The sequence below is a fragment of the Pongo abelii genome, chromosome 23 (genome assembly GCF_028885655.2).
Source record: "Pongo abelii isolate AG06213 chromosome 23, NHGRI_mPonAbe1-v2.0_pri, whole genome shotgun sequence".
NCBI lineage: Eukaryota > Metazoa > Chordata > Mammalia > Primates > Hominidae > Pongo > Pongo abelii.
The window spans coordinates 44,353,050-44,363,395 of NC_085929.1; the positions used below are offsets into that span (position 1 = coordinate 44,353,050).

Here is a 10,346-nt window from a genome sequence, read left to right on the forward strand (position 1 = left end):
ATCGCCATATCTTCATCCTACTTCCCTTGTGCCTTCCCCAGCCTCGCGGGTTGAAAGTGTCCCTCAAATACCTAGGGAGTCCTTCAGGCAGGACTCTAGGGGTGTTCCTTAGGAAACTGAGGAACTCTCACCCCTTGAACACCACGAGCTTGCTCATACAGTGGCACTCAGAGATGACTTTGGCTCTGCTCTCCCCTCCTCCATCTCCCACGAGCTTCCAGCCCAGAACACCTGGCCAGACCCAGGTCGGGGGAGCTAGATTCCGGGGTCAAGCAACCAGAACTGGGGGCTCTTGCCTGAGGATTCCAGCTTCTCTTCCCAGGTGCCCGTCTGATGGGGAGATGGCTGATGCCCAGAACATTTCACTGGACAGCCCAGGGAGTGTGGGGGCCGTGGCAGTGCCTGTGGTCTTTGCCCTAATCTTCCTGCTGGGCACAGTGGGCAATGGGCTGGTGCTGGCAGTGCTCCTGCAGCCTGGCCCGAGTGCCTGGCAGGAGCCCGGCAGCACCACGGATCTGTTCATCCTCAACCTGGCGGTGGCTGACCTCTGCTTCATCCTGTGCTGCGTGCCCTTCCAGGCCACCATCTACACGCTGGATGCCTGGCTCTTCGGGGCCCTCGTCTGCAAGGCCGTGCACCTGCTCATCTACCTCACCATGTACGCCAGCAGCTTCACGCTGGCTGCTGTCTCCGTGGACAGGTGCGCTGTGCCTGGGGCCTGGCTGGGCAGGGCTGTGGGGGCGGGGGTTGGGGGAGGAGTCCTGAACAGATCCTCATTGGCCTTAGGAAGGAGAGAGTGGGGGACCAGAAAGGGAAGTGGGTGGGAGGAAACAAAAGCTCCCTGACTTCTCGCAAGCAGCCTCTGGGCACCTGCAGGGCATGCTTGAGGGGACTATCTTGCCCTTCCCCTCCTCCACTGTGAGCTTCCAGAGAACGCCTCTGAGTCTCAAGTGGCAGCACAGGGTCTGGCACATAGTAAGTGCTCTGTAAGCGCGAAATGAATCGCAAAAGAAGCTCACGAATGCGTTCATCAGTTTTTTGTCTTTTTTTTTTTTTTTTTTTTTTTGGATCTCGGCTCACTGCAACCTCTGCCTCCTGGGTTCCAGCGATTCTCTTGCCACAGCCTCCCGAGTAGCTGGGATTACAGGCCACCACACCTGGCTAATTTTTTGTATTTTTTAGTAGAGACGGGGTTTTGCCATGTTGGACAGGCTGGTCTCGAACCCCTAACCCCAGGTGATCCACCCGCCTCGGCCTCCCAAGTGTTGGGATTACAGGCGTAAGCCACCGCGCCCAGCCCAGCTATTTTCTAACTGCCCACACCTGGCGCAGCTGTACACACATCTGCTTCCACTGCTTGAAACTTGGGATCAAATCCAGGCTCACTCTAGCTGATGACCCTGGGCAAGTCACTTTTCTCTGGGCCTCATCTGACGCATCCATAAAATAATCCTAGAAGTAACAACTCACCGGGATCGGGCCCTTGCTAGGTGCCAGGCACTGCTCTAAGCACCTTGCGCGTTCACACCCTTAATCCCCGCCACGTCCCCCACGGTTCACAGGAGGCGCACCGGGCAGCAGGGCCCCGGCGCGGGACGTGGCGCGGGCCCCTGCGGGAGGGCACCTCCCACCACGCTGACCAGGCGCCCTCCGCAGGTACCTGGCCGTGCGGCACCCGCTGCGCTCGCGCGCCCTGCGCACGCCGCGCAACGCCCGTGCCGCGGTGGGGCTGGTGTGGCTGCTGGCGGCGCTCTTCTCGGCGCCCTACCTCAGCTACTACGGCACCGTGCGCTACGGCGCGCTGGAGCTCTGCGTGCCCGCCTGGGAGGACGCGCGCCGCCGCGCCCTGGACGTGGCCACCTTCGCTGCCGGCTACCTGCTGCCCGTGGCCGTGGTGAGCCTGGCCTACGGGCGCACGCTGCGCTTCCTGTGGGCCGCCGTGGGTCCCGCGGGCGCGGCGGCGGCCGAGGCGCGGCGAAGGGCGACGGGCCGCGCGGGGCGCGCCATGCTGGCGGTGGCCGCGCTCTACGCTCTCTGCTGGGGTCCGCACCACGCGCTCATCCTGTGCTTCTGGTACGGCCCCTTCGCCTTCAGCCCGGCCACCTACGCCTGCCGCCTGGCCTCGCACTGCCTGGCCTACGCCAACTCCTGCCTCAACCCGCTCGTCTACGCGCTCGCCTCGCGCCACTTCCGCGCGCGCTTCCGCCGCATGTGGCCGTGCGGGCGCCGACGCCGCCACCGCGCCCGCCGCGCCCTGCGTCGCGTCCGCCCCGCGTCCTCGGGCCCACCCGGCTGCCCCGGAGACGTCCAGCCTAGCGGGAGGCTGCTGGCTGGTGGCGGCCGGGGCCCGGAGCCCGGGGAGGGACCCGCCCACGGCGGAGAGGCTGCCCGAGGACCGGAATAAACCCTGCCGCCTGGACTCTGCCTGTGTCCGTCTGTCTCACTCCCGTTCTCCGAAGGCCGGACGCCACCGGGCCAGGGATGGGGCAATGCCACGAGCTCTCTGAGGGGCGTTGAGTGGAGCGACTTGTCCCCGCTCCACAGCGGAGCACCAGCCCAGTGGACACCCATGGGTGTGAATATGGACAGCACAGCCCATCCCCAGCAGGGCAGCCCCCAGAGCCTGCCCAGAGCCAGCCTGGCAGTCCCTCTGCCCATCCTTCCAACTGGGTGACACCTAGGCCCTGCTTCCTCCACCACCTCTTATCTCCTTCTTGGTTCCAAGCTCAGTCCTAGGTAATTTAACATCAACAGCTAATAAATGGCTAATATTTAAGTGAGACCAGGCTCTTGGCTCATGCCTGTAATCTCAGCGTTTTGGGAGGTCGAGGCGGGAGGATCGCTTGAGGCAGCAATTCAAGGCTGCAGGGAGCTATGATCACGCCACTGCATTCCAGCCTAGGCAGCAAAGCAAGACCTTGTCTCTAAAAATAATATTTATTAAGCAGGTACCATATGCCTCATGCTACATTCTTTGTCAAAACAGCTTTGCAAATAGATATGATTAACCCTTCCCTTTTTTTTTTTTTTTTTTTTTGTCTTTTAGAGACAGAGTCTTGTTGCCTAGGCTGGAGTACAGTGGCGCCATCTCGGCTCACTGCAACCTCCGTCCCCCTGGTTCAAGCAATTCTCCTGCCTCAGCCTCCAGAGTAGCTGGGATTACAGGTGCCCACCACCACATCCGACTAATTTTTTTTTTTTTAATAGAGACGGGGTTTCACCATTTTGGACAGGCTGGTCTTGAACTCCTGACCGCAGGTGATCCGTCCGCCTCGGCCTCCCAGAGTGCTGGGATAACAGGCGTGAACCACTGTGCCCGGCCGTTTAGCCCCATTTTACAGATGTAGAAATCAAGGATCATAGAGATTTAGTGATTTGCCACACTGCTGGTGTTTGGCAGAGGTTGATACAAACCCATGGCTGTGTAACTTTTTCTTTTTTTTTTCTATTATTATTATCATTATTGAGAGAGAGAGAGAGTTATCCAGGCTGCAGTGCAGTGGCACAATCTTGGCTCAGTACAACCTCCGCCTCCCAGGTTCAAGCGATTCTCCTGCCTCAGCCTCCCGACTAGCTGGGACTATAGGCATATGCCACCACACCTGGCTAATTTTTGTATTTTTTATTTTTATTTTTATTTTTTGGTAGAGATGGGGTTTCACCGTGTTGGCCAGGCTGGTCTTGAACTCCTGACCTCAAGTGATCCGCCCGCATTGGCCTCCCAAAGTGCTGGGATTACAGGCGTGAGCCACCGCGCCCGGCTCAGAGGTGACATTTGACATGTATTTTCTTGGAGAAAGGTGGGGAGGGGCATGCCAGGTAGAGCAACAGCCTGTGCAAGGCAGGGGACGTGCAGGGCAGTAAGTGGCTCCTGCAGCTGAGGCAGGGAGAGATTGGGGCAGGGGAGTCCTGGAGGGCACAAGCTTCATCCTTCAGGCAGATGGTGATGCCACTGAAGGTTTTCAGGAGAGGAGGGGGCCTATCAGATGTGCAGGTCAGAAAGCCCCCAGGGCTGCTGTGTACAAGCTGGGATGGAGGCCTAGACTTGGCAGAGGACTCAGATCAGGTGGGTTCTCCTGGGCCCTTCTTGGAAGTGAGGAGACCGGTAAAGAGTCTGCTCCGTGAGCTCTGTTGAGGAAAGCCAACGAGGCCTGGCCTAGGACTGGGAAGATATTTTTGCCGTGGACTTGGCAGGAAGATGGATGGCCTGCTGCCAGGCTTGGGCTTGGTTCCCGAGGCTCCGAGGTTTGCTTCAGGGGGCTAATGAAACACTTGGAAGAGCAGATGGTCGTAATAATAATAATTCAGGAGAGAACTGTGTGTCCAGTAGAGCCCAAGGCAGGCAAGAGGGTCAGAGTGGAGGCTGAATGAGTCCTGGTCACTGCTCCCCAGGGCCTGAGAGAACCCTCCTGATCTGAGCCCTCTGCCAAGTGTAGGGCTGAGCCTGGGGCAGCCCTGGGGACCTGGAAAGGCACTTTTCTTAGTTGGAAGGAGGTTTGGATTCTACAACCTTCTTACCTTCCTGTTTGTGCAAATCTCTTAAGAAGAGGCCTGGCCAGATCACGAGGTCAGGAGATTGAGACCATCCTGGCTAACACAGTGAAACACCATCTCTACTAAAAATACAAAAAATTAGCTGGGCGTGGTGGCAGGCGCCTGTAGTCCCAGCTACTGGGGAGGCTGAGACAGGAAAATGGCGTGAACCCGGGAGACAGAGCTTCCAGTGAGCCAAGATCACGCCACTGCACTCCAGCCTGGGGGACAGAGCGAGACTCCATCTCAAAAAAAAAAAAAAAATTACTCTTTAGGGGGCCTGGCGCAGTGGCTCACGCTTGTAATCCTAGCATTTTGGGAGGCCGAGACGGGTGGATACGAGGTCAGGAGTTCAAGACCAGCTTGGCCAAGATGCTGAAACCCCGTCTCTACTAAAAATACAAAAAAAAATTAGTTGGGCTCGGTGGCACACACCTGTAATCCCAGCTACTCGGGAGGCTGAGGCAGGAGAATCGCTTGAACCCAGGCAGCAGAGGTTGCAGTGAGCCAAGATCGCACCACTGCACTCCAGCCTGGGTGACAGAGAAAGACTCTGTCTCAGAAAAAAAAAAAAAAAAAAAAAAGATTTACTCTTTAGGGAGCTCTTTCTGGCTGCCCAGGCAGGCTTTCATAGGGAGGAAGTAGAGAGTGTGCCGACTGGAGCAGAGAGATCAGTCAGGAGGCTGGTGTGAGAATCCAGAGAGAAAGACACAGAGGCATTGGAAGTGGTGGGGAGACGTAGACAGATGGGTCAGCCACTTAGGAGGTACAATTGCTAGGACTTGGTGACTGTTGGAGGGTAAGGAGGAGAGAGGTGTCCCAGATGACACCCCAGACTTCTGGCTTGGGCTATTTGGGGGTGGCAGTGGGGATAACTGAGGGGGACAGTTTTGGTGGTCATGGTGAGGGTGCCCGCAGAATAGTGGTGTACTCTGAGTACGTGCCACGTTTCAGGCCTATGTCTGGAACTTATGCCTCATCAGCTTTAGAGATTGAAGATGGAGAAACTGAGGCTTGAAGATTAAGTAGCTTGTCCAAGATCACAGAGCTAGCCAGAAACAGAACTGGGGTTTAACTCAGGTTTGTCTGATTTTGGTTCCGTGATCTTTAATGGAAGCCATGGGAGACGAGGCAGGAAGGAATTGGTTGAGGAGGAGGGAGGAATTTGAAATGTGCAAAGGTGACCTCATCCCCCTCACCCTACCCTAGGCAGCCACAGTGGCAAGGCTGTAACTCAGCCCTGCAGAGAGCAGGCAAGTTAACCTATCTCCTCTGCCTGAGGCTGGCAGGAACAGCATCATCTGTCAACTTCAAGGTGTGCATCTGGGGAAATAAACACCAGTTAATGACCCTGAGGTTTCCTATTCATGAACACCAGTTCTTCAGCCCTGACGTAGGTTCATTTGTGAGCCACTGGCTGAATACAAGATGGCATGAGGCCAGAGGGAGAGGCTGAGCAGGGGGTAAAATTGCTTCTGGCTCAAGAAGATCAGACTCTGATTTATTAAGGCATCTGTTTGGTGCCAAGTTAAGTGGCCCAGGCTCTGTGTAGGAGGCAAGGTTGAAGCAGAAAGGGTGGTGAGGGGCAGGGGTGCCAGGATTAGGCTGGAATATTGGGGGGTGCTCTGGGGCTCCCCAAGCTTCCCTGGCCCTGGCCAACTGTGGTATAGGGGAGGGCACTGGCCTAGGCATCTGATGAGCCTGCAAGGGCAACTCTGAGAGGCGGTTGATGCAGGGGCTAAGGCAGAGACTCTGGAGCCATGCTGTTGGCTTTGAATCCAGACTACTGCGCTTGGCAGCCCTGACCTCTCCACACCTCAGTGATCTGCTCAACTGAGCTCTGTCTGAGCCAGGTTTCATTCCAGGCACTGCGGATCCTTCCAGAGGGAAGCCTCCTCAGTTGTTCACAGTCTGGCACCAGCTTCATGCAATGTCTCATGGGCTTTCTCAGGCCCTCACAACCCAGTGGAGGAGGCGCGACTCAACTGCCTCTGTCCCTCTGGGCGCGCTTCACTGCCAAGTGCATCTGTGGATACGGGCCATCCTCCTGGGCTTCCAAAGCCAGCTGCTGCCCTCTGAGCACAGGGACAAGGAAATACTCTGGGCCTGGAGCCCTGCTCTGGGGCATCAGGCAGGGCTCTTGCACTTCTCTGAGCCCTTTTCCCCATGTGGAAAGTGTGCTGATCGAATCTTCTTGTGGGCACTGAGGGCTCAGATTTGAGAGTCGCATGGGGGTTTGGCTGTCATTCCCCTTTGGCCCCACAGTTGGAGGGAACCAGGGACTTTGTTGGGATTACCTTAGGTTTCAGTCTAGCTTCCTGCCCCAGCTTGGGCTCAGCATCTGAAGTAGTCTGGGGAGCGGGTGGTCCTGGTGGGGGTAGGGGCTTTTCCCCAGACTGAGGTCACACCCAGAGCCAGAAACCTTGGTGCCTGCTCGGGGCTAAGGATGCAACTGCCCACTTTACCTGGTTTCTGCCTGCCAAGGCCAATCTTCAGAACTTGAGACTTCCTAGCCTGTCCCACCTCCCTCTCTGGCTGGGTTAGAACCCTCCCGGATCCAGTACTTTTTCCAGGCCATCTCCTGGTTGTGCTTCCCTGAGGCCTGGCTCATGCTGCTCCCCCTACCCATTCACCAAGACCCTCAAGGACCACTCCACACCCAGCTCAGCCCCACCCCCCTGTGTAGTCCTTTCTCTTTCCTCAGGTGACTAGGTGCATATCTTGGTGCTCAAGACGTTCCCTGTCCCTGGGAATGCCCTGCTGATCAGAGACCAAGGCATTCACTTGGTAAGGCCCATCAGTTTCTACCAACTGTGTCCCGGGAGCACTGGGGACATTGCACTTTGGAAACCTGGCAGAGAGGATGCTAGACCTGGGCTGGGCTCTACTTACCAGCTGCGTAGCCTCAAGCAAGTTACTTTCTCTCTCTCAGCCTCAATTTCCTGCATCTCTAAGATAGAGAAGGAGAGCAATAAATAACACGGGCTACCTAATACTTTATTCCAAACACTAAATCAAAGGGCTTGAATAAAGTCCGTGCTAGCACATAGTAGGAGCTCAACAAATGCTGCCCTCTGTTTTAGGAAACAGGTTGGGAGAAAGTTCTAAATTTCGGGAATGGCAGAAACAGCATGAACTTTGGGGATAGATACAGGTTTCAGCCCCAGCTGCTTGGCTGGGTGACCGTTTCCCACCTACAAAAGGCAGCAAGAAGGCCACATAGCTTTTTTTTTTTTTTGAGATAGAGTCTGGCTGTCGCCCAGGCTGGAGTACAGTGGCCCAATCTCAGTTCACTGCAACCTCCGCCTCCCGGGCTTAAGCGATTCTCCTGCCTCAGCTTCCCAAGTAGCTGGGATTACATGCGCCTGCCATCACAGCCGGCTAATTTTTGTATTTTTAGTAGAGACAGGGTTCCACCATGTTGGCTAGGCTGGTCTCAAACTCCTGGACTCAAGTGATGCACCTGCCTTGGCCTCCCAAAGCGCTGGGATTACAGGTGTGAGCCACCGCGCCTGGCCAAGGCCACATATCTTACAGGATGGTTGTGAGGATCTGTATTTCTCTCCAAGCGCTTCCCACTGTTTGCAGGTGGGCAAGGGCAGGGAGCTTATCCTTTCATTCCCTGCTGTCCTCCCACCTAGAACACTGCCTAGCACATAGCAAGCACTAAGTCAATAAGTCAATATTTCTTTCTTTTTTTTTTTGAGATGGAGTCTTGCTCTTTTGCCCGGGCTGGAGTGAACTGGCTGAATCTTGGCTCACTGCAACCTCCACCTCCTGGGTTCAAGTGATGCTCCGGCCTCAGCCTCCCAAGTAGCTGGAATTACAGGCACACGCCACCACGTCTGGCTAATTTTTGTATTTTTGGTAGAGACGGGGTTTCGTCGTGTTGGCCAGGCTGGTCTTGAACTCCTGACCTCAGGTGATCCACCCGCCTTGGCCTCCCAAAGTGTTAGGATTACACGCATGAGCCACTGCGCCCTGCCCAATATTTCTAACATGAAAGAAACGCGAAGTATAAGGCAAAGGATCTTAACCTGCAAGGTGAAATCAACAAATGTGAGTTTCTTCTTCCTGCCATCTCCTAAGCCTTCCTCCGCACCTCCCTGACTCTTCAGTAATTCGCAGAGCAGTCAGCAACCAGCAGAACTCACCCCTGCGAGGACAACCTCAGCTGAGCTCTCTTTCCTGCCCTGGCCCATGGCCAGCTCAGGGACCACTGAGCTCTCTATCCTGCCCAGTCCAGCCAGCTCAGGGACCACTTGGGTGTTTTCTGACTCACTCCAGTGTCTGGGGCCGACTTCATCTGGCTGGCTCTTCAGACACAATTGGGGTTACAGGAAATATCCTGGCTGGAAATGGGGTGAGACAGATTGGCTGTCTACATGGCTGTCTGGCAAGTGTTTGATGACTGACCTATAAGCCACCTTCAGTCAAGCCTTTGGTTCACTGTCTACATGGCCAGGCAGGGAGTCAACAATAGATTCTCCACCTCCCCACGGGCCAGTTCTCCTGGATCCATGGCTCCAGGGATGGAGGATGCTGCAGGAGACACAGGCCTTGCTTCCCAGCTAAGGACTGTGGGTCATCTCAGGGCAATTTCACAGTCCCAGCATGCCCCAGCTCTCAGCTCTGCAAATACCAAGCAGCCTGCCTAGGGGACAGTGGGCTCAGGAGTGCCCTCACCTATTTGTTCCCACAGCTCTGTAGCAAGGGTTCTAACCTTTTTTGAGTGTGGAGCCTGCTGAGAATGAGAATGAGAGCTGTGGACCCTTTTCCCAGAAACGCATGTGTGTACTCTCCACACAAAACCTTGCACCGTTTCGGGGGCTCACACCTCCCTAAGGGCTCGCTAATTGAACCCCTTGGGCCTGAGGTTGAGAAACCTTGCCTCAATTCTTCCCCAGGTGATCAGCCCGGGGTGAGAGAGAAGAGGCCTGGCAAGCAGGACCCATGAGAAAGCCCCCTTCCTGGAGTTTGAGGCCCGCTCCCTCCTGCCCCTGCCTCTCCTCTGTCCTGGACTCCTCTCTGCTCTGCCCCACTCCCGGGGCCATGGCCATGGGGGGCTGTGTTTGGATACAATGACAACCCTGGGCCCAGAAAGCGGGCAGGCTTACCTGGAGGGGATCAGAGTAACATGGCAGGAAGCGAGTGAAAAGCCGCCCCAGAACCGCACCTCTGCCCCCCACATGTGACTGGGGTGCTGTCCTCCCTCACTTCCCTCAGGCAGTGGCCTGAGTTCCATGGGCGTGCCCCACAGCTCCCTCTGCCGCCTCTCTTCAGGCTTGGGGCCACCACACTTTCCCTTCCCCAGCCCTGCCAACCTGGTGGGACACTGGGCTTCCCTCTCACAGGGTCCTGGGGACAGGCCTACCCTCCATCTCATACCCACAGACAGACCCTTTTTTTCTCCAAGGCCTGGTTCTATGAGTTCAATGCAGATCTGAGCCATACCAAGCTGGGTTTGGGGAACACACTCTCCTCCTCTGAAAGGTAGCCAGGGATTCCAACTTGGTGAAGGGGAGAGTAGGGCAGAGCCAGACGGGACACGGACTGATCACCTGGAGAAAGTTGCTGTCAGCAGCCTTGGCGCAGGGGCGGGCCTGGCAGTGCCATCCCCTGGGTTTCCCCTGAGCAGGCCTCCGCCAGGAGCACACGCTTCCTTATGCCTGTCCGTGGCCCACAGCAAAGGACTGGCGCTCCTGCGGCGGGGAGGGGGGCTGCTGACAGGACTGAACCTCAAGGTGAGTTTTTGGGGCTTCACTACAATACTAGTTTCTGGTTACTGCTGCAATAAATTACCACACACTTAG

The 10,346-nt window shown here is 56.3% G+C and overlaps 1 protein-coding gene across 1 annotated transcript; it reads left to right on the forward strand.

The window, feature by feature from the left end:
* Nucleotides 1-316: 316 nt before the first annotated feature.
* Nucleotides 317-2,926, forward strand: GALR3 (galanin receptor 3). The gene is made up of 2 exons (XM_024240122.3): nt 317-700; nt 1,657-2,926. The coding sequence occupies exons 1-2, from the start codon at nt 342-344 to the stop codon at nt 2,402-2,404; spliced, it is 1,107 nt and encodes a 368-aa protein (XP_024095890.3). The 5' UTR covers nt 317-341; the 3' UTR covers nt 2,405-2,926.
* Nucleotides 2,927-10,346: the final 7,420 nt, after the last annotated feature.

Excerpts from the sequence above, each read along its gene's own strand:
- GALR3 (XM_024240122.3), top strand. The coding sequence starts at position 342 with ATGGCTGATGCCCAGAACATTTCACTGGACAGCCCAGGGAGTGTGGGG. Across the intron at positions 701-1,656 it reads GCTGCTGTCTCCGTGGACAG|GTACCTGGCCGTGCGGCACC; the intron begins GTGCGCTGTGCC and ends CGCCCTCCGCAG.